Source organism: Bubalus bubalis, chromosome 23, assembly GCF_019923935.1.
Source record: "Bubalus bubalis isolate 160015118507 breed Murrah chromosome 23, NDDB_SH_1, whole genome shotgun sequence".
Lineage (NCBI taxonomy): Eukaryota > Metazoa > Chordata > Mammalia > Artiodactyla > Bovidae > Bubalus > Bubalus bubalis.
Window position 1 is genome coordinate 25,191,564 of NC_059179.1, and position 24,983 is coordinate 25,216,546.

Sequence of the window (24,983 nt, forward strand, 5' to 3'; positions counted from 1 at the left end):
ATTTATATAAAGAGGTGATGGTTTGCATTCGGATTAGGCATATGTGAAAAGTGAACATGTTTTTTTCTCCTGCAATTTTAGATCTAAAACAACATTGTTTTTCTATTTCATTGCTGTCCAGTAAAAATGTAATGAAGCCCTATCTGTAACTGTGAATTGTCTAGTAGTTTCAATAACAAGATAAAAAGAATCAGGTGAAATTAATTTTAATAGTATACATCTTTCAACCCAATTGATCCAAGATATAATTTTAACATGAAATGTGTTTTAAGTTATTAGTGTGATATTTTACATTTTGGGGCTACTAAGTGCAGAGTATCTTAGTATGTATTTCACATTTTTACAGCACATAGCAATTCAGACAACCCACATTTCAAGTGCTTGATAAGCCTCATATGGCAAGTGGCTACTGTATGGATTGGCATCAACCTGCTTTATGGCCACAGTTACTCGAATGTTAGCATGGCTGCTAAATTCTTTCTGATTCACTGAGTATGTTTACATAATCTGAATTTGAGGGAGAGAATTATGTAGTCATTTAGGTGAATTAACCATTCATTCATTCTTTTCATTCATTTACTCTTTCACTCGCTTTTGTTGATATACTTATTCATTCATTCGTTTAGAGTCCTATTTTATATCATAAATTTTAAGAAATATTGCAAATATAGAATAAAATAAAAGTGAATTTCTATATATTCTTGGTAGGTGGGATATGCTCTCCTTTTTTTCATTTGGAGAAAAAATGTTAATGCAGAAAAATAGAGTGTAATAGAAGAAAAGAACTCACTACCCATCCAGAATGGTAAATATTAATGTTTTGTCACATTTTTTTGAGAGGGTTATTATAAAAGGTTTATTATATTATAATAAACCTAACATAATGTACCTAATAAACCTAATACAAACATATTATAAAAAGTTTATTACTCACATGATGAGGCTTTTGGGGGAGATCAGAGTGGCTGTCAAGCACATCCAAAAATGGCCTGTGAGAGAGCAGTGGCAGGAAACTTGGTTGGGGTTTTTAGGGTGGTTGCGGTGAGACCGGGGTGCACATTTGTTTGATTAGAAGATAGAGTAGATTTTTCACATTGAGTGAACACCCCTTTGTACCCTTTCAAAGTTCCATTGTTTTCCCTGCCTTTCCTAGAGGCAACAACTATCATGAATTTGATGTTTATTTCTTCAGTGTGTTTTTATGCTTTTACTACAAATTGATGCATCTACACCCAACATAGAGAATTGCTTTCATTTATACACATAGAGTACATGTATTACTATTCATTTTTGTTTTTTTCCTCCCCACTCAACATTGTATTTTGAGAAATATCCATGATGAATCACATAGATGCTCCAGGTAACTCTGTTGTATATTTCACTGTTATTTATCTACTATATTTATATCCTACTGTGTTTATTTTTTTACAAGGCACATTTAGTTTTTCCCCCAAACGTTCACTACTGTGAATGTATTTCAGTGAGCTTTCTTATACAAGTCTCCTGGTACACCTAGATGAGCATCCCTCTAGGTTATGTACCTAGAGGTTGGGGAAGAACTTTCTAGTGTAATACCAAAGGAAGAAATCACAAAAGAAAAGTGATAGTTTTCTCTGAAAACACTTTAAAAATGAAAAGACAAAAAAGAAAAAGAGATTTTCAGCAAATATGGCAGAAAAAGCATCGATATCTTTAGTATATAACAAACTTTTGTAAATCAATTTGGAAAAGATGATCACTTCAATGAATAATTTAATAGAGATCATAAGTAAGCAATTCACAAAGGAAAAAATATGAAAGGTTAATAAGCATATAACAATATGATTAACATTATTAGTAATCAAAGGAGTGAAAATTAAAAAAAAGAATAGTTATCCTTTTTTCCTATCAGATGAGCAAAAATGATAAAAGATTGAATATACTTAGTGCTACTGAGAATTTAGGGGTAATAGGTACTTCTGTATACTGTGGGTGGAGCTTGATGTAAATGTTCTAGAAGAGTATGTCAGACTTAGTATTTCTACTTTTTTAGAAATTAATTCAGGGAAAATAAGTCAGTTGTATAAAATGTTGTACTGAAGATGTAGTGTATGTAGATATTTCAGTGTTTTTTATACCATATATAAAGTTAAAGATGGACCAGTGATGAATAATGTATCATGAACTGAAGAATATGACTAAATCAATCCAAGGCTAAAATACCCAAGAGCACCGTAATAACACCAAAGATGCAGTTAATTAGAGGAAATTAGAAAATCCTCCTAAGGAAGTTACTTTGAGCAGAGTCTTAAAGGATAAGGTGTTTGACCAGGGATTGAGGTGGACTAGACTTTCTGGAGACAGGAGTGGCCAGAACAAAGGCATGAAGGCTTAAAAGAATCTGGAGGATTAGGGAGTGACAATGATTTAGCATGGTGGGCTCACGGGGAACCTGAAGGGGAGCAAAGACGGAGCCCTCCATGCTCTGAGCCCATCCTGTGATGTCATGGTTCTATTTTTGCTTGGAAGCTGTTATTAGGATTTAATCATAAAATCTAAGTTACTTGGAGTTATTTCAAACTCGAGTATGTAATTCCATTAGAGTATTTCTTATTTTGATATTGAGTTGGCTTACTCAGAACTATGTACTTTCTGAAGAATTTTCCACGTTAGCAAGATATCCCTGACTACCTTTCACTGGACACACAGCATGTTTTAATAACTTGGTTGTGTAGGGTGCTTTATGCAGCTCTACATACAGCTGCTCTATTCTCCCCTGATCTCTCACTCCCTCTGGTTTGGCTGGTGGCTGAGAGTGGTGGAGGGAGGTTGTTTGGCAGTGGATTGGAAAGAAGCCAGGAGTGTGTGGGTCCAGGCTTGGAGTCACACTTGCCTGGGTTAGAATCCTGACTCTGTAATTCATAGGTGTGCTTGTGCAAGTTACTTAGCCTTGCTGAGCCTCAGTTTCCTCATCTGTGAAATGGAGCTTGTGTATGAGGATTACATGCATAGTGTCTGTATTTTTCAAAGCTTGTGATACATGCTCAGTAAGTGTTAGCTAGTATTATAGTGACTATTTTGTGAATAACTGGAAGCATCCTGTCTTTTCCTATTAATCCCCAAGGGATCGTTTATAGGATAGGCCTAATTAATTTTTTTATGGTTCTAGGATTTCCTTTTTATTTCCTACCGGTGAGAGGAAGCTTGACCTTCATTGTCTGGCCTGACCCTTCACCCTCAGGCTTTAAGGAGAAGAGATTAGGAGGCCCTAGATATGTGCTTGATTAAAGCATACCCCTGCAAGAGATCCAACCAGTCCATCCTAAAGGAGATCAGTCCTGGGTGTTCATTGGAAGGACTGATGTTGAAGCTGAAACTCCAATACTTTGGCCACCTGATGTGAAGATTGAGGGCAGGAGGAGAAGGGGACGACAGAGGATTAGATGGTTGGATGGCATCACCAACTCGATGGACATGGGTTTGGGTGGACTCTGGGAGTTGGTGATGGACAGGGAGGCCTGGCGTGCTGCGATTCATGGGGTTGCAAAGAGTCGGACATGACTGAGCAACTGAACTGAACACTGTCTTTAGAAACCAAAGGTTTAGAAACTAAAGGTTCAGGCAATCTAATTCAGTCACTCTGAAAAAATCACTAAGATGCAGGGATCCCAGAGAGAGAGAGATCCAGGGGAAAGATACATATAGACCCAGACAGGTGGCCTTTGCAGATGAAACCCTTGAGTGCTTGGGAAATTATATACATATATATATATATATATATATATATATATATATATATATTCTTTTACCAGATTATTTTCCCATATAGGTAATGATAAAATATTGAATATAGTTCTCTGTGCTATGCAGTAGGTCCTTGTTGGACATTTATTTTGTGTACAGTTGTATATATATGTTAATATCAAACTCCTATTTTACCTTCTTCCTCCTTTCCCCTTTGGTAACCATAAGTTTGTTTTCTATGCCTACAGGTCTATTTCTATTTGTATATAAATTCATTTGTATTATCTTTTTAGATTATAAGCAATATCATATGATATTTGTTTTTCTCTGATTTACTTCAATTAAGTATTATGATCTCTAAGTCTATCTATGTTGCTGAAAATGGCATAACATTATTTTATTCTTTTTTATGGCTGAGTAATATTCCATTGTGTGTGTGTGTGTGTAAATACCACATCTTTATCCATTCATCTGTTAATGAACATTTAGGTTGCTTCCATGTCTTCAGCTCAGTTGCTCAGTCATGTCCGACTCTTTGCGACCCCATGAATCGCAGCACGCCAGGCCTCCCTGTCCATCACCAACTCCTGGAGTTCACTCAGATTCACGTCCATAAAGTCAGTGATGCCATCCAGCTATCTCATCCTCTGTTGTCCCCTTCTTCTCCTGCCCCCAATCCCTCCCAGCATCAGAACCTTTTCCAATGAGTCAACCCTTCGCATGAGGTGGCCAAAGTACTGGAGTTTCAGCTTTAGCATCATTCCTTCCAAAGAAAGCCCAGGGCTGATCTCCTTCAGAATGGACTGCTTGGATCTCCTTGCAGTCCAAGGGACTCTCAAGAGTCTTCTCCAACACCACAGTTCAAAAGCATCAATTCTTCGGTACTCAGCCTTCTTCATAGTCCAACTCTCACATCCATACATGACCACTGGAAAAACCATAGCCTTGACTAGATGGACCTTTGTTGGCAAAATAATGTCTCTGCTTTTGAATATGCTATCTAGGTTGGTCATAACTTTCCTTCCAAGGAGTAAGCGTCTTTTAATTTCATGGCTGCAGTCACCATCTGCAGTGATTTTGGAGCCCCCCAAAATAAAGTCTGACACTGTTTCCCCATCTATTTCCCATGAAGTGATGGGACTGGATGCCATGATCTTAGTTTCCTGAATGTTGAGCTTTAAGCCAACTTTTTCACTCTCCACTTTCACTTTCATCAAGAGGCTTTTTAGTTCCTCTTCACTTGGTGGTATCATCTGCATATCTGAGATATTGGTATTTCTCCCAGCAATCTTGATGCCAGCTTGTGGTTCTTCCAGCCCAGCATTTCCCATGATGCACTCTGCATATAAGTTAAATAACCAGGGTGACAATATACAGCCTTGATGTACTCCTTTTCCTATTTGAACCAGTCTGTTGTTCCATGTCCAGTTCTAACTGTTGCTTCCTGACCTGCATACAGGTTTCTCAAGAGGCAGGTCAGGTGGTCTGGTATTCCCATCTCTTTCAGAATTTTCCACAGTTCATTGTGATCCATTTTCTGGAACTCTTTTGCTTTTTCGATGATCCAACGAATGTTGGCAATTTGGTCTCTGGTTCCTCTGCCTTTTCTAAAACTAGCTTGAACATCTAGAAGTTCACGGTTCACGTATTGCTGAAGCCTGGCTTGGAGAATTTTGAGCATTACTTTACTAGCGTGTGAGATGAGTGCAATTGTGCAGTAGTTTGAGCATTCTTTGGCATTGCCTTTCTTTGGGATTGGAATGAAAACTGACCTTTTCCAGTCCTGTGGCCACTGCTGAGTTTCCCAAATTTGCTGGCATATTGAGTGCAGCAGCTCTTGGAATTTATGTTTAAATAGATGAGTAGACAATTCTAGTGGTTTCAACACTTGTCCTTGTTGACCTCAACCATATTTAATGCTATCAAACACTTTCTACACTTTCTTCTTCTGTTATCTCAGGGCTCACAAGTTTGCTGATTCTCCTTCCTTGCTGACTGTTCTTCTCTCTTCTTTCTTGGCTCTTTTCCCTCTTTTCTGCTTCCCTAGATGGTCGCCATTCTCTGAGGCATATCTGTGAATATTGCTTTTACTGCCTTCTCCTCCGAGGATCTTGTTCTTAATTAAGGCTTTGATTTTCACCTTTATATAGATACAGTCTCAGAGGCTAATCTAGACTCTGCTGCATTTTGGATTCATATTTCTTAATACTTGTTGGTCAAGAGGATGTCCTATTGATTCACTTTTTAAAACTGAGCTCATCATCTTCCTGAATCCAGCTCTTCCCATGGTTTGCATGCACATTTTCATGGTGTGGCAGTTTTTCCAGCTATGAAGAGGCTTAAAATACCAAAGTCATGTCTAATTCCTCCATTCTCCTCCTACTATGTCAGTAAATTCCATCTTCAGATGATCTTGCATCTGTTCCTAGCCTTATATTTTGCCCCCAGGCATCACCTTGATTTAGGTCCTCATTTCTATTATCTTAGACCTGTGTTCTTCAAAGTGGAGCACTTGAGAAAATCTACTAAGTTTTGGAAGAAAATAGTAGAATTTATACATATATACATATACATAGTTTAATCTCAGTCTTTAAAATGCTCTATTATATATATATTTTTTTATCTTGTAAATAATTTGAGCCATACATATACACAATATAAAAATATTGTATAAATACTATAGTAATAATATATTAATATTATTAGTGATTTCTGCCTATTATGTTGAAAATATAGTCATCTGCCTGTCACTCAAGACCCATCAATCCTTCTTTTTACTCTAGTAAGTTTGCAGGCGTTCATGTTCCTACTCTTTCCCTTTATACCTTTGCTTATGTTTTTCTCTTCTTTTACTCTCCACTTGCGGTAAGAAGCAGTACATGTGTTACTTAAGAGCAAAATGGATATATCTCAGTTTTTGAAATATTCTGTTTCATTTAGGTTCAGATCTTGGTTCTGCCACTTTCTAGTTGTTTCATTTGGCTAAGGCACTGATGCTTTTGAGCCTCAACTTTCTCATCTAGCAAACAGGAATAATAACAATCAGTTCTCAGGTTTGTTTTGATGAGTTATTGAAATAACATACGTATTGAGCTTAGCATCATGCCTGGCACATCCATAATACCTATTCTGTAAATGGGAGCTGCTGCTATGGCTTATGATACCCTTTTTCCAATTTTCTTTGTCTGATTCTCCCAAATTGTGAGATTGTGCAGGAAAGTGAAGGTTGTCATAATGTAAATATGTTCACTAATGAGCTTGTAATTTATATGACTGTTATTACTCAGACCTCCTAACCAGCATCACGTGACTGACTCCTACCCATCTTGACATCACTGGTCTCTCTTTTTCAGTAGAATTGTCCAGTGTTATTACTACCCAACAGAAAGTGCAAATACGATGTAAAGCAGTTGTTAAGTAAAATTGTAAACTTTATAAAAGATGTCAATTCTCATGAAGTCAATGCAGGAGCTACTAGGAAAATGATGCAATCACATACAAAAGATGAGTCAGTATCTGATAGAAAAAGAAAACTTAACAAGTAAAGTATAGATACCTCAAAAGAATGTTTTATATCAAAGGATTAAGGGATTTGGGAGGAATTAATGAGGGCTTTGAATATTTCTGCTAAGGGAAATCTTTTAAAAATAACTGGTTTGAGTACTTAACCAAGATACAAAAAGCATTAACCATGAAATAAATTATGGGTAAATCTTACTAAGTACATTAAAATTAAGAATGCCTGCTCCTTTAAAGAAGTCAAAGAAAGCAAGTCACAAGCTCTGTTTATCTTTATATATAAAATATATTAAAAATCATAAGTCAATAAGAGAAAGACAACTCAGTAGAAAAACAGGAAAACTATGTATGTGAACAGGCATTTCTCAGAAGAGGAAACACGAATGATGAATAAACATGAAAAAAACGTTCAACTTTATTTTCTAAGCAGAGAAATGAAATATAGAACTACGTTGAGATACAATTTTGCGATTTCTAGAGAGATAAAAGAGGTTTATCTATTGCTCTGTTATAAATCACCACCTATTTCACAGCTTAATGCAATATAGATTATTTTATAATCTCAGTGGACCAGGAGTGTGGGTATGGCTTAGTTGAGTACTGTGCTGAGGAATACCTGGTGACATCAAGTAATGGCAAGGATGTAGATCAGTGGGGATTTTTACACAATGCTTTGGAAAATTATTTTACATGGTCTTACAAAGTTGAACATTCATGTGTCTTGGAGATGCAGCAGTTCCACTTTTAGTTCTATATGCTGGAAGCACGTGTACTTCTGAGCTAGGGAATATGCACGAGAATGTTCCTAGCTACACTGTTGGTCAAAACAAAAACCTTAGAAACAGCCCGGATGCCCACCAACAGGAGAATGAGTAAATTGTAGAATTCTCATTCAATAGAACATCAGGTGAACTGCATGAACAGAAACACATGATGACATCAACAAATCTTAGACCCATCATGACGAATAAAACAAGCAAGTCAAAGGAAACTAGGTAGGCTTGGATATGTTTTTATAAAGCTCAAAGCAAAACAAAATTAAAATAATAGGTATATGATAAAACTCTATGAAAAAAATCTAGGGAAGGATAATAGTGAGATTCAGAATGGTGCTTACCTTGACTGACGGTAATAGTAGTGTCATCACAGGGATGGGACAGAAAAAGGAATATACTGATTTAGGTACTGCTGCTGCCGCTAAGTCGCGTCAGTCGTGTTTGACTGTGCGACCCCATAGACGGCAGCCCACCAGGCTCCCCCGTCCCTGGGATTCTCCAGGCAAGAACACTGGAGTGGGTTGCCATTTCCTTCTCCAATGCATGAAAGTGAAAAAATAAAGTGAAGTCGCTCAGTTGTGTCCGACTCCTAGTGACCCCATGGACTGCAGCCCACCAGGCCCCTCTGTTCATGGGATTTTCCAGGCAAGAGTACTGGAGTGGGTTGCCATTGCCTTCTCTGGATTTAGGTACTAATGATGTTCTATTTCATAAAGTTGGGGATTGATTAGTCATGAGCATTCAGTTTTTTATTATGCTTTGTAGTTGTATATGGTATTGATATTCTTTTGTATGTTTGTTAAATAATAAAAATTTAAGAAAACGGTGTATTGCAGAAGTCAGATATATGAAGTTAAATCAAATTGTGCTATAAAAATGTTAGTTATGTTAAAAAACCCAATCATTTAAATTGATTTTTGTTCTAGTAAGTAGTATATCATTACAATTAAAATATAAAATATTAAATAAGACAAGATAAACTTATTTTCATGAGTTTTAGAAGAGTTTTTCAAGGAGAAACATCTCATTTGAATTTTCTTCCTTACTATTTCCTATGAAAAATGATCACATTTCAAGTGGATGGACTTCAAGTGGCTTTAGCTATTAAATTTGTCATTTGATAGTGAGGCCCTTCTCTAATTCATGAATACAAATATTGCTGCTACTAATACTATGACCAAGACCAATCTGAACTATTGATATTTCCCTCTCTGTGGTCCACCAAATGAATCTCATCTCTGCCTTTGAACCTACTCACAAACTGCACACCACACCTACCACCTCTCTGTAGGCCTGGCATTACTGTCTTGCTTTATGGCTTATTATTTGTTTTTCCTCAACTGAATAGTAAGCCCCTTGAACTTTTTGACCTTACTTGTCTTTGTATGTATGACACTGGCATAATCATATGCATGTGATTAGTACTAATCATGTGTAGTGGTAGTGGTAGTAAATAAAAACTTATTTGGCTTGAATTTATCTAGACCTGTTTCATTACAAGCTTTAAGAAAAGACAACACGATCATTATGTAACATGTGCTAATTCTTCACATACATTAAGTTGCTAGGTAAGGTACAAAGGTATAACAAGCCAGTAGTCGTGGTAATAAAGTTAAGGCTGCTCTAGACAATTATATGCTTTGTACCGCTGCTGCTGATAAATCGCTTCAGTCGTCTCCGACTCTGTGCGACCCCATAGACGGCAGCCCACCAGGCCCCGCCGTCCCCGGGATTCTCCAGGCAAGAACACTGGAGTGGGTTGCCATTTCCTCCTCCATGATTTGTACAGGTCTTCTTAAACATATATTTGCATCTGGAAATAGAATCCCTTGTGAAAAGATCTCTCAAGAAAGTTTGTGTTAAAGAAGAAGGAAAAAGAAAGTCTGCATTGCTCATATCAGAAAGCAATAGAAAGTATTTTCTATTGTTACAAAAATGGTGAAGGTTAGTGCATGCAAATTTCTCCCATGCCTCATAAAACACTTAATCATCTACATCTGAAGCCAAGAACCACTGTGTAACCAAGTGGTTCCATGCTCATAAGGAAGTCAGCTGTGTAATTCTATTTCATCCCCAAATCTAGCATCTCCTATCCTCTCCAGGGGGCTTTACTACTTCATGACATCATAAACAAGATAGGTCCAGAGTTCAGTTTAGCTGACATTTTTGTTATAAACCTAATAAACAAGAAAGCCCCAAGGTATCAGCCATTATTTTTTCCTTTTCAAACGCTAGATAGAAATGTAATATGTTTACAAAGTTTCTAATTTATTTTCCTACTAATGAAAACAGGCATTCCTAGATAAATTAGGCAGTGTTCTGGAATGCCTTTATAGAGAGAGGGAAGCAATTTTGTTTAAAAATTTAAATCTGGCTTTAGTCTTTTGTTAAAAATTGTGGATGGGGGTGGAAAGATAGAAAAGGACTGAAGCCAAGCAAAGAGGCAAAAGTGTATTGCATTTTTAATTATGGAAAAGAGTGATGTGTGCAATTAGAATTTCTGTGTTTAAGGAGGTTGTTAAAAATGTCAGCACATTATTTAGTTGAGGACTGTAGTTAAGAATTATGCTTGCATTTTCATTCTTATATGTATCAGTATGCACGTGCACATACAAGCAAAATTTTCAGAATTAAGTGAATACATTTGTGAGCCTTAAGAATTAAAAAAAGTATTTGAAACAACTTGTGCTATCAGGAAACCACTGTAAACATTTAACTAAAAGATCAAGTGATTTCCTCAATTACATACAATATACACAATGAAAAGTTTAGCTCAAATCTATGAAACCTACAGTATTGGCTCACAGTATTGAATTATATACAAGCTCTGTTTACAGGAAGATGGTACCCAACAGCCTAATTCAAGTAAAAGTTCTCAACATAAATATGCTGCTAAGTTGCTTCAGTCGTGTCCGACTCTGTGCGACCCCATAGACGGCCGCCCACCAGGCTCCCCCGCCCCTGGGATTCTCCAGGCAAGAACACTGGAGTGGGTTGCCATTTCCTCCTCCAATGCGTGAAAGTGAAGTCGCTCAGTCATGTCCGACCCTCATCGACCCCATGGACTGCAACCCACCAGGCTCCTCCGTTCATGGGATTTTCCAGGCAAGAGTACTTTCCATGTCTTCTGCTTTGCCTCTACTGGAGTGGGGTGCCATTGCGTTCTCTGCAACATAAATATATCTTACCTCTATTGATGTGTCCTACTAAAATATGATGGGCATAGTTTGCTGACAATATAAATTATAAGCAACAAAATTACTGAGTACCTCGAATGTGTCTAGATTAGTAGTAGGGTTGAGAGGGAGCTTTAGAGCAATCTGTTGTGGTTCTGACCTTAAAGCCTCATAACTCAATTGGGAAGAAAGAATGGACTCATAAAGATTAAATATTGAAGTAACACGAATGGCATCTGTTGACATTTTGGAAATGAGATTTTCTGTATACTCAGTGAAGTAGGCTTTCTCGGAAGTAGTGGTTATGGGATTAAAAAAAAAAAATCAACTTTGTCTGGAACCCATTGAGTGAGCAAGAGTGAAGGCAAGATAGGGGTCTCTTTCTTGGAATGTGTGTCATCTAAACATCTGAGTGGGTGCTTTTCACCCTGGCGGATGTAGATAAGTGTGTGTATTTGGATCAGGAGGAGAGTTGCTTGTTGTGCATGAGTGAGTTAGTCCACGGGGTGCGGTAATTATTCCCAACGCTCGCCGAAGCAAACTGATGAATCCAGGGTGAACAGAATCAAAGTACTGGCATTTGCTAAGCTCAGATTCAGTTTAAAACAGAATAAATTAGTTCTTCTTAGTCAGTTGTTGCCTCAAGTAGGTGAGCTGAGGAAGAAGAGCATTAGGTTGCACACTGAGTGTGAACTACCTTCTGTTTTCAGCTGAAGAGGCAAAGCAGAAGACATGGAAAAGAAACAGTGCATGCAAAAGCGTAGCTCGGTGGGGAAAGGAGTTCTGTGAACCACTCAATTTATTCCTCTAATTCTAGCCAGAATAGCACTGACTCTTATTTGCATAGACTGTTTGGAACAGAGACTTTTAATTTATTATTAGATGAAATACAAACACCTGAAGTCTGAGTGGTTCCATATCTGGAGTTTCCAATATGGGGTTCAGACTGTCACCATGTAATGACATCGTTATTTGAAGCTAATACTGTAATTAATTTCTTACCACTGTACTCAGCCAATATTGACAATGAGCTGTGCTGGTATCCAGAATCACTTGGCAGTGATTCTTGCAGCAAAAGAATCCATAAACATATCTTACAGTCTGTCCACCTGAGAGACTGGGATGTCTAGGAAGAGAGCATCGTTTCAAGGATGGAAGTCGTATGGTTAATGTTATGCTCAGCCAAAGAGAGGGCTAGTCTCTTGGTGTTAATAGCTGAGCTTCACCCCCCCCCAATATAACTGTTCATAAAATAATTTAAAGCATGAAGCATGCTACAAAGTAATATTGATGTGCATTAAGCACAGACTTTGAATAAATAAAGAAGTGCCGACCCGAAGATGTGATCTTTTGTTGGTGGGGAAATAATAAACTATTTATGATTTTCTTATGATGTTCCATTGGCATATGGCACTTCTAACCCAGTGACAAATTAATTGACTTGGTTTAAAAAGAAATGGATGTGGCTTAATGAGGAAGGACAGGATATGTATTACAAGGCAGCTGGTTCTTCCACTGCTGGCTTATGGAGACAATATACATCGGACAGCTAATGAGTCTCTGTTGCATAAGATAGATTCTCTATATAATAGAATTGCATGCTTTGTCTCTAAATGGGGTTATTATACACACCATTGCACAATGTTTGAAGAGCTTGGTTGGCCCTTGTAGAGGGTTAGGAGAGAAATAAATTGGAAAACAATCGTACTTAAGACCTTCAATCCGTCAAACACTCCATGTTTATCTAAATTACTAGCACGTTCTCCCCAAATACAAATCTGTATGATACACATGGCTAGAATGTTAATGCTGACCAGACTTCACGTTGGTTTTATCAAAAGCTAGGTTTTCTGTTGTAAGCATAGACCCAAGTTCATGCATGTTGAAGCCTGGCAGCTCCTTTCTACCACCAAGCTCCATTCCCTCTTCTACTGTCTTCATCCTGAAGTATCATTTGGTATTCTTTCCACCTACCATGAATGCACATGTCCTGGGTTATTTCACTCTCAGCACTTTTTGACTTTGAATTCTCAGGCAATTTTCATGATAATTCACTCAGTTTCTTCATTTCTTCTCCATACTTGTGGACCCTCACTATTCAGTCACTCAGTTATCCTTTAGAATAAACCTATTTCATTTTACAGCACAATAAAACCCCAGGAAGTTACAGAAGACAGGACAAGTGGCAACATCATCCAATCTATGTATGAAGATTGCATGTCCTGTCAGAGGACATAGCAAGGCCTGTCCAGATGGGCTGGGTCAACAGAAGGGGGAACCGAGTCATACTCTGACCTCTAATTCCCTCTCACCTGCTTTGTACCTGGCTCCATTCTCCTATTGGTGTTATTGTGTTGTTGTTGTTCAGTCGCTAAGTTGTGTCCGACTCTTCTCAACTTCATGGACTGTAGTATGCCAGTTTTCCCTGTCCTTCACTATCTCCTGGAGTTTGCTCAAATTCATGTCCATGTAATCGTGTAGCCTTTAGGAATTCTGTAACTCAGTCTGACCCTGATTGGTTATGTTCAGGGCTGTAACACGTCTTCAAGCCCCAGAGGAGGTGTTGCACGGGAACAGTGATCCTTCAGTATATTGTGATGAGGTTTTTGACTTGTCAAAGGAATCACACATACCACTCATTCCTGTTGACCTTGTGATTCTCACCTGTGAGGTGAGGAAAAGATATTTGCTCCTTGAAGGCTTTTCTGTGACTCATTCCTTCTTCCCTACCAGGAACAATTGAAAAGAATTATGCCTGTGAAACGTTTGAGGGTTCTTGGAATAAGATGACCTTTTTCGGTTTAAGACATTATTATACTCCAAACCAGATTGCTCCTCCTCATCACTGGGAGATTCTTTACTTTTCAAGTCTTCCTGTACTCTGGGTATAGAGAACAGTGAGATTAAAGAAACGGGCAAAACAGTTTCATGGGTTTCCCCACATATTTATTACCTTCTCCAAATTGAATCTTGAAGTCTTGTCAGACGTGTTATTTTTCCATCAGAGCAGGTGTTAAGTGGCTATAGAAAATAAACTCACCTCCTGATATCTTTCTCATTGCTGGCTACATCTATTAACTGGAAAGGTTATATTGTGAGGTGTGACAGGAGGAGTTGTACAGCAAAGGAAAATAACCACTTTGTAATTCTATTTGTCCAAGTTTTCTTTTTTGTGCTGGCTTTTGGGTTTCCATGTCATTTGTGGAATTGTTTCTTAAATGGTAAGCATTATTTTGTATTTGTTTCTCTAGAAGCTTATTGCCGTCTGACTACTTTTTAAGTTGAATACACTCTTGTGAAGGTAGAGTCATGTTATTTGTAATAAATTTTCTATAATTTGTCCAGGAAAAGGAAAAATTAAAACAAATCTTACATCATCATCAAATAATCTGTTTTTTGCCAGAGAAAATAAATGTCATCTAAATAATAGGTAAAAGAAAATTCACTAACCAGTCATTTGATGACAATGTCAGATTACTTAGCTCTAGGTAAAAATTAGTTTCCATTTGACTGAATGTTTCATTTAATGAGATGGCTATTACTTATATTTTTTTCCTTAAACATAATTAATTACCTTAAGGAAGTGAGCGGTAAGTACAGAGACAAATGAGTAGACACATCAGTCTTTATCAATGTTTGTTCACATGAGTGCAGTTTAGAGAAATGGGAATCCAGAATTGAGATACCTTAGAAATAAATCTTTGCTCCTATGTAATAGCCTTAGTTCAAGGATTTGAAAACATGTTACAAGCAATTAAACTTCAGAGCACAAGTGGGAATTCTGCATTGTTTATTGGTTTAATTAAGTCATAGAATTATGATTTGCTTTGGAGTCCTAGGAAGTCCTTTCCTTTAGTTCTACAACTTTGCATATCCTAGTTTTCCTGGATTTCTACTACTCTCTCAAACCAGTTCCAGATCTTTTTCTTCCTATGTCACGTTTCTTAAAAGACTCTCTTTCTGTTACTTCTGACCTGGTCTTCGGCCCCTGTGACCTTTGCTCCCCATGTGTTACGCCTGCCTTTCTGACCAAGGTTGCCTGGTCCTCACAGCCCACCCCAGAGGCCGTGTTCAGTCTTCTGTTCCTGTTTCTTCTCTTGATATCTTCTCTTTGATATCACTGACCATTCAAAGCATTCCTGCCTTTTTAGACATCTTTTTTACTCTCCCTCATTCTCTTTCTCTGGGTCTCTCTCACTTACCCACCCCTTCTATGCTAGTTTTCTCAAAACTCTGCTTGCCCTGGCCCTCCCTGTAAGCCATCCCAGCTGATGGATCCACCTTCGTGGCTCTGGACAAGAGCCATCTCTAGATCCAACATGCTCCCCAATTCTCAAGTCTGAGAACTTACTTTCAACTCCTCTTCTAGATATTCCCACAGGGCTTCAACCTTAACATTTCAGGAACCCACTGAAGGTCAGCAGAGAATGTAGTAACAGTTCCCTGCCCTCTCTCTCTATCCTCCCCTGTCCCAGCCTCTTTGCCTCTATTGCCATCACCCTCCAGACTCCGAAGTGTCCATGTTAAAGACTCTGAGGTCCTCTTGGCTCCTGTTCCTTCTTTCCTCACTTGTCTGGTCATTCACCAAATCCCCCTGGTCCTACCTCAGAACTCTCTCCACATCTACCCACTTCCCCATTCTAGCAATCTTGGGTCCAGCTTTCTTCATCTTCTGCTTGTACTGGGGCTTATTCTGTTCTCTGATTTCCTGCTGGAGTTATTCCTCTGAAAACAAACCCAGACATGGCTCATCCTTGGCTCCCAGTTGCCTAAGGATGTGGTCCCAAACCACATTGCCAACCTATACACCCAGCCTTTGCTCTCTCTTCTCCCCTCACCTTCCCAGTGCACCTGCTGAATTGGACTTCAGTTCAGTTCAGTCCCTCTGTCGTGTCCGACTCTTTGTGGACTGCAGCATGCCAGGCCTCCCTGTCTATCACCATCTCCTGGAGTTCACTCCTTTAGGTCTTACATTTAAGTCTTTAATCCATTTCGAGTTTACTTTTGTATGTGGTGTGAGAAACTAGTTTAGTTTGATTCTCTTGCTGGCACCTGTCCAGTTTTTCCAGCACCATTTATTGAAGAGGATGTCTTTTCCCCATTGTATATCCTTGCCTCCTTTGTCATAGTTTAATTGACCATACAAACATGGACTTACCATTATCTCTCCTTCTAATCTCAATGATAGATAACCTTTCTGGGTAGATAATTCTTGATTGTAAGTTTTATCCTTTCATCACTTTGAATACATTGTGACACTCCCTTTTGCATGCAAAGTTCCTTCTGAAAAGTGAGCTGAAGTTCCCAGGTATATAACTAGTTGCTTTTTTCCTTGCTGCTCTTAGCATATCCCTATTATCTTTAATTTTTGCTGTTTTACTTGTAGTGTATCTTGCTGTGGTCCTGTTAAGACTGATTGTTTGATACTACTCCCTGTGCTTCCTGGGCCTGGCTGTCTGTTTTCTTTCCCAGGTTGGGAAGTTTTCAGCTATTATTTCTTCAAATATTTTCTCTGCCCCTTTCTCACTTCTCCTTCTTGGGACCCTTATAATGCAATTGTTATTAACTTGTTGTTATACCAAAGTTCTCTTAAACTAGTACTCATTTTTTTTTTTAAATTCATTTTTTTCTTTTTAGCTTTGGTAATTTCTACTACTCTGTCTTCCAGTTTATCATTCCTTTGTATTATCTAATCTGCTGTTGATTCCTTATGGTGCTTTTTTTTTTTAATCCCAGTTTCACTTTCGTGCTTTGGAGAAGGAAATGGCAACCTAGTATTCTTGCCTGGCGAATCCCAGGGACAGAGGAGCCTGGTGGGCTGCCGTCTATGGGGTCGCACAGAGTCGGACATGACTGAAGTGACTTAGCAGCAGCAGCAGCATTATATTCTTTGTCTGTGTTTGGTTCTTTATATTCTCTAATGCTTTGTTGAAATTTTTACTGCATTCATCCATTCTTCTATCAAGTTCAGTGAGCATCTTTATGATTATTACCTTGAGTCATTTGTTGGATAGATTGCTTATCTCCACTTCCTTTAGTCACGTTTCTGAGGTTCTGTCTTGTTCTTCCATTTGGAATATACTCCTCTGTCTTCTCATTTTGCTCAGTGCTCTGTGTTTGTTTCTATGTGTTAGGTACGTTGGTTATCTTTTCCAGTCTTGGGAAAATTGTCTTATGTAGGAGATCTCCTTTGGGACAACACACTCCCCTCTGGTCACCAGAGCTGTATGCTCTAATGGTACCCCCATGTGGACTGCAGGTGTCCTGCTGTGTAGCAGGGCTGACTGCTGTGGGCATGCTGGTAGGTGGGGGTGGTCCCTGGCCAGGCTGGCTGTGAGGCCATTCCTCATGCGGTGATTGCCAGTCCCCTGGAGGGCAGGCTTCTTCCCATGTGGTTGGCTGCACAGCCTGGGGATTGCGAGGCTGCTGCCGACCAGCTGGTGGGCAGGGCCAGGACCCTCTATGGCTTGACACTTGACTGGATGAATCTACGAGTGAATGTAATCAATGTGGAGCTGAGAAGGACCTTAGGATGATCCCAAATCATCCTGACCATGCTGTTAAAGTCACTGTCCTTGTCTTGATGGGACTGCTTATCTCCACTTGTGGTTATGCTCTCCACCAGGAAAAGGAGAAACTGTATGTGGAACTAAAGCACATCCTGGCCCGTCAGCCTGGGCCCGAGGCCGCGGAGCAGCTGCAGATCTATCGCCACACACTGCGGGAGAAGACCAAGCAGCTTAAAGTAAGTGGGAGCCTCTGCACCTTCCTAGCTGAAGGATGGCCACACTCTGGGGAACACCCCTGGACAAGTCCACCGCTGTGGCCCTAGGAGCCAGTCTCCCAAAGGCTGCACTCCATTGAAATCAGCTTTTTTAGTGCTCTAGTCCCAGGCAAGCCTCAAAGCTACCCCTCTGCTCCTAGACTAATAGACTCCCACAAAACAGGTAGACGAACAAGTGGAGAAACAGTTGGAGAGAGGATGATGGCAATGGAATGGAAATTTGGGGAATAGGGTTTGTGTGGATTATCTCAACATGATTTGGATGATTAGCATCTCCCAAATATTTTAACACTCCGGCCCACTGAAGCAGACCACTGTGTCAGAGCAAGTTTTTACTATTCATCTACCTGAAATAAATGTACACAAAGCACAGGCCACTCTCCTGTCCCCAAGGGCCTTGCTTCAGGACTATTTAAATAAGTAGCCATGAAGGGGAAGTCAAATCATTTTAGGATTCTGTTAGCATAAGTTCTCTTCTAAGTGACACAAGAACCTTAGCTGGGGCGATGGAATGTTTTATAATTACACATTTTAAAGTTTTCTCAAAAACTGTGTGTTCCCACTCTATTTTCAGCTTTACCTCCTAAAAAAGTACTTAGATATTCTTGGCATGCTAGGGAAGCCTTCTACACACACATGCACAGACTGTAGCATATGCTAGCTGAATTCTGGCATTTACCTGCGCAACGATGGTAATAGTCATTGCCTTTCTGCCTGGGGTAAAATAGATGCTGTGAGACTAATATGGTACTAATCCTTTCACAAAGAGAATGTTGTAAAATCACATCCTTTTACTTTAAAAAGGCAGATGAAACAGAAGTGTAATGAAAGCATTAATTTTCAACTTACCAGTCTAAGCATTCGTTTTACACGAGTATCCTGAGACATAATTTGAGTTTTGCAAGAGGCATAATCTTTTGATTATTTTCATCCCTTTAAACAATTGAATATAACAAGCAAAGTAAAAACTTATTTTCTCAGAAGTTGGGTGTAGATTAGAAAAGCATATGTTTCTCTTTACACTACTGTCAGATAGGCACTCTTAGCAATGGGTTGCATTCAGTGGTTCATAGGAGGATTTTGTCGCTTTAACCCTTTATCTCAGGGTGTACAGATATTTTCCTCTGAATGACATGTGACCCCTAGTGGAAGATTCAGCAGTGCATAGTACCAAGCCTGCCCATCAATTTGTCCTCATGATCTGGACTCTGTTAAGAAATCCCACATTCATTATTTGGAAACAAGGTCTTTGTTCCTAAGTTCAGTTCAGTTCAGTCGCTCAGTTGTGTCCAAGTCTTTGAGACCCCATGAACTGCAGCAGGCCTCCCTGTCCATCACCAACTGCCAGAGTCTACCCAAACCCATGTCCATTGAGTCGGTGGTGCCATCCAACCATCTCATCCTCTGTCGTCCCCTTCTCCTCCTGCCCTCAATCTTTCCCAGCATCAGGGTCTTCTCAAATGAGTCAGCTCTTCACATCAGGTGGCCGAAGTATTGGAGTTTCAGCTTCAACAGTAACTATTAAGGCAAATCTTCTTCCAACATGAAAACCATTTTCTCTAGCTTCTGATAACATGGTCAGAATCCTTAGTCAGATAGGATAGATAGAATCACAACAGTTAAGAGGAAGGAATTCAGAAGCAGTGTGTATGAGTATGTGAAGTTGCTTCAGTTGTGTCCGACTCTTTTCAACCCTGTGGACCACAGTCTGCTAGGCTACTCTGTCCATGGGATTCTCCAGGCAAGAATCCTGGGCCAGGTTGCCATGCCCTCCTCCAGGGGATCTTCCTGACCCGTGTCTCTCACATCTCCTGCATTGGCAGGTGGGTTCTTTACCACTAGTGCCACCTAAGACACCTGCTCAGAAGCAGATGAACACTCAAAAGATAAAGATCGCCTTTTATGTGAATATTAAAAGATAGAGAGCTAGAGGAAAGACAGTTGCATCTATTACATGTCCCTTACAACGATAGCCTCCCCTTTTCCCCCTTGATTTTTGTTGGGGGCACCCCTCACTTTAGCATCCTTACACATCTGTTTAGATGAGTAAATGCCTTCTTTTTTTGTCCAGCCTGAAACCAGTAGCATCTACTGAACACAACAGAGCAAGAGGCAGAAAATTAGGCTTCTTAACACAGCCCCTCACATGTAGTACCCTCTCCCATGCATACGTCATAGCCCTCTGCATCTTAGAGGTAAATAACCCAGTGCTCCGATAAAGAGAGAACCTGTGAATAGTCCCAAAGGGTGCAGTGAAGAGGTGATTGACATTCAGCAGAACAACAACCTTGGAAAACACATAAATTGAGTGCCTATTTAATGGTGGTGGTGGCAGGATGATTCTGAATAGTTTTTATAATAATCCTTGGATGAATCACACTGCCTAGTAATGACTTTTCTGAACATTTTAAAAAAGGCTTTAAGAAGCAATTTTATAGTATATGTCTGGGAGTTTTTCTTTTTTGACTCTCAATATTCTTGAGTGCATTACACCATTCATATGTGTGAGCCTGTTTGGATGTGCCTGATAGCTCTCCTTTTAAGCAGAGGAATGAGGTTTCATTAAGTTGGTCATTGGATTATGAGTCTTCAGAACGTTCATCAGATTTTTACCCAGATACAGACCTTGAACTAGTAGAAGCGTGCAGATTAACCATTAAATCTGGGCATGGTTTGGTATTTCTAGCCTCACCAAGGTAAGCGGCAGCAGATTAAAAAGATTTTTCAGAAAAGGATATTGTCTCACCGTGTATCTTCTGTTAATGCCGCTTTATTTGTCATACTAGGTTTTGTCTTCAGAGCTGAATATGTATGAGTCGCAGAGCCAAGAATACAAGTACGAGATCGAAAAACTTAGCAACGAACTGCTGAATTTAAAGAAGAAATACCTGGCTCAGAAACGTAAAGAATACATTCAGAAGTAAGAATTAGTCAGATGTTCTAGGTTTGTTGTGCCTTTTAACAGCTGATGAGAAAAATAACTGTGGACAGCTACAGAGTCACAGACCTCAGTGGGGTAAACAAAGTCAGGGATGAGCAAATACCTTTCTGCAGGGTCACCCAGTGGGTTGTTGTCAGAGCAAGATGGGGGTCTTGTCTGACTTGACCCCTCCTTAGGACCCTAACAGGGATCCATTAATATCAGCTCTCTGGTGGACCTCCTGTGGAGCAGAGGCAACCTAGTGTGATATTTTCCCCCACGTTGTTCTCACGGTTTGGGGCTCTGCCTGCAAAGGAGGTTCACAGTCACCGTGGCATGGGCTGAAGCACACTCACATTTAAAACCACAGGTAATTTTGTTAAGAGGTCTGGGTTTGCTAAAGCTGTGCTTTCTAATAATGTAGCTCAGTTTAGTTCAGTTCAGTCGCTCAGTGGTGTCCGACTCTTTGCGAGTCGGACACATGAATCGCAGCATGCCAGGCCTCCCTGTCCATCACCAACTCCCGGAGTTCACTCAAACTCAGCTCCATCGAGTCAGTGATGCCATCCAGCCATCTCATCCTCTGTCGTCCCCTTCTCTTCCCGCCCCCAATCAGAGTCTTTTCCAATGAGTCACCTCTTCGCATGAGGTGGCCAAAGTATTGGAGCTTCAGCCTTAGCATCAGTCCTTCCAAAGAACACCCAGGACTGATCTCCTTTAGGATGGACTGGTTGGATCTCCTTGCAGTCCAAGGGACTCTCAAGAGTCTTCTCCAACACCACAGTTCAAAAGCATCAATTCTTCGGCACTCAGCTTTCTTCACAGTCCAACTCTCACATCCATACATGACCACTGGAAAAACCATAGCCTTCACTAGATGGACCTTTGTTGGCAAAGTAATGTCTCTGCTTTTGAATATGCTATCTAGGTTGGTCATAACTTTCCTTCCAAGGAGTAAGCATCTTTTAATTTCATGGCTGCAGTCACCATCTGCAGTGATTTTGGAGCCCCAAAAAATAAAGTCTGACACTGTTTCCCCATCTATTTGCCATGAAGTGATGGGACCAGATGCCATGATCTTAGTTTTCTGAATGTCGAGCTTTAAGCCAACCTTTTCACTCTCTTCTTTCACTTTCATCAAGAGGCTTCTTAGTTCCTCTTCACTTTCTGCCATAAGGGTGGTGTCATCTGCATATCTGAGGTTATTGATATTTCTCCCAGCAATCTTGATTCCAGCTTTTGCTTCTTCCAGCTGGACCACTGTAATTATGAGCAGTTCACACACACATAATTTTCACCTATGTTTTAGATAAACTGTTTCTGAACCATTTCTCTGTCTAGTGTCTGACTTCTATATCTGATGTAGGTTATCAGCATGGGAAGCCTTTCTTCTAGGAGATGATATCGCACATGTCAGGTGAACATTTTGGGTTTCAGGATGGCTATATGCCCAAGAACAAATGTTCTCTTTACTTTGTTATTGTTTTCCTAATCCTGGGGTGAACGAGGGGACCCAGATGAATCTGTAGGTTTGAACCTTGGCTGTATGGCATTGCCCAAGTCATAGAGTTCATTCTGCAGGGGCTCACACTGGGAGTTGAAAATCAGGCTTGGTGTGTCATCCACATGGACGTTTCAAGGACATGGTGAAAGAGGGTCTGAATGCATCCCCTATGATTCATTAGTGGCAAATAGCTATTTAAAGTAGCTAGGTGCAAATCATTTGACAGTAAAAATCCACCCTTTTTGTAAATCAGAATATCCCCTCATTCCACATTTAGATGACAGTTCCTGGTTTCCTTTGGCCTTTTGATCCTCCCACCACACACACACACAGTTTTCTGGACAAAGAGAACATACTGACTGACAGAAGGATGCCCCTCTGATAGCTCAGTTCAGTTCAGTCGCTCAGTCGTGTCCAACTCTTTGTGACCCCCATGGACTGCAGTATGCCAGGCTTCTCTGTCCATCACCACCTCCCAGAGCTTGCTCAAACTCATGTTCATCAAGTTGATGATGCCATCCAACCATCTCATCCTCTGTTATCCCCTTTTCCTCCTGCCTTCAATCTTTCCCAGCATCAGGGTCTTTTCCAAGGAGTCAGTTCTTTGCATCAGGTGGCCAAAGTATTGGAGTTTCAGCTTCAGCATCAGTCCTTCCAATGAATATTCAGGACTGATTTCCTTTAGGATGGACTGGTTGGATCTCCTTGCAGTCCAAGGGACTCTCAAGAGTCTTTTCCGATACCACTGTTCAAAAGCATCAATTCTTTGGTGCTCAGCTTTCTTTAAGGTCCAACTCTCATATCCATACATGACTACTGGAAAAGACAAAACTTTGACTAGACGAACCTTTGTTGGCAAAGTAATGTCTCTGCTTTTCAATATGCTGTCTAGGTTGGTCACAGCTTTTCTTCCAAGGAGCAAGCATCTTTTAATTTCATGGCTGCAGTCACCATCTGCAGTGATTTTGGAGCCCCCCAAAATAAAGTCTGGTAGCTCAGCTCCTCCCAGTGGCCCATCCACTAGAACTGCGCTGCCCCAGGCAGTATGCCACTTGTGGCTATTTAAATAAAGTGAATTACAATTAAATCAAATTAGAAATTCAGTTCCTTAACTGCACTAGTCGCATTTCACCTACTTAGTAGCTGTATGTGGCTAGTGGATGCTGTATCTGGCAGGCCAGGTACAGGGTTTTTCTACCATCATGGAAAGTTCTAGTACCCTGCTCTAGACTCTCTGCTTTTGCCTTGATACTTATTCCTTGTGACTGATCTCTCCAGAGGGCGTCAATGGTGGTTCCATTTAGTTGGGATCCATAAACTGGAGGGAGACAGAAAAATATGAGTTCTTAGGAGGAGAACAGCAGGAAAAAAAAAAAAAAAGAAGATTAAGGAGCTGAAGGAAAATATGACCAGGCAAGAACAAAAGTGCTGAGATGGTTTAGACTGAAAGGAAGAAGGCTGAAGGGAGTCATTAGGATGGTCTATAAATACATTAAAAAGATCATGTAAAGGAGACATTATTCCCATTAGTTGGCTTAGATCAGGCCAGAAGCATTAAGCTTTAGTTCCTTTGGAGAGGAAAATTTAGGTTATTTGAGGCAAGAGAGGGCAGGAGGAGGGGGGCCTTGCCTGCATCTAACAACAGTCAGGAGGTAGACAAGTTGTCAGAGTACTTGAAGGCGGCGTCTTTGCGGGATCCACTCAAGGCTGAAGCTTTTGTCCTATTTATGGAGGATGGTTTTTATAATAATGAAATCAATTCTGCTAAGAGACAGCTGAATTGATGAACCAATCCTCTGCAGATTCTTTCCAAATGGAATAATTTAGAATAATCTCCGTGGATATTCTCCTCACACATACTCTTTATAAAATAGCAACTCATATCATTTTTACCTTTTTGCCTTTTTTTTTTTTTTCATTTTTCTCAAACACCATTTTTTCATGCTCTAATCCTGACCTATATACCCCCACCCACCTATCCTTGACTCCCCTACTCTATATCCCAGGCTGGCCTGGAGTCTGCAGTACAAGTCAGATTGTTTTGTAAAAAGTAGAGTTCTCTTCTCTGAAGTAAATCATTTCTAGCAGTCAAATCTAATTGGTTTTAATCTTAGTAGTTTGCTCAATTTTTATTTTGAAAAAGGGACTCCAAAGATGTTTTCTATAAGACCCTAATTATACAATAGGTAATCTATATAAATTTAAGATACTTCTGCAGGAAACCTGAATTTGTGTGTGTGTGTGTGTGTCTGTGTGTGTGGGGTCATTTAAAGAAGATCTATATAGAAGATATACTGTAGATTTTAGGGAGTTTCTTCCTTTATCTATTGCCAAATGTACTATCTTATTTATATTTCCCAGCTTTTCCTGTGTTTTAAACTATTTCTAATAATAACTGCTTCTTATCTAAAGTTATAGAAAAATTTGTATTTTATTAATGTCCAAGTTTGATGAAAATGCCCTGTGTGTGTATGTGTGTGTGTATGATAAATATTTATAAGTTTCCACTGAAACTGAGACTTTTATAAAAGTTGATAAATGATGAATTAGTCATTATAATTGAGCCAAGAGAAAGATTCCT

General features: G+C 39.7%; 1 protein-coding gene across 1 annotated transcript in view; it reads left to right on the forward strand.

Annotated features, from left to right (window-relative positions):
- The window catches only part of CFAP58 (cilia and flagella associated protein 58), a 106,645-nt gene that overhangs the window by 79,188 nt on the left and 2,474 nt on the right, over positions 1–24,983 (forward strand). Inside the window, exons 16-17 of the mRNA XM_006050100.4 lie at positions 17,820–17,939; positions 20,765–20,898. Coding sequence (XP_006050162.1) covers positions 17,820–17,939; positions 20,765–20,898 — 254 coding nt within the window. The remainder of the gene's footprint in view (positions 1–17,819; positions 17,940–20,764; positions 20,899–24,983) is intronic.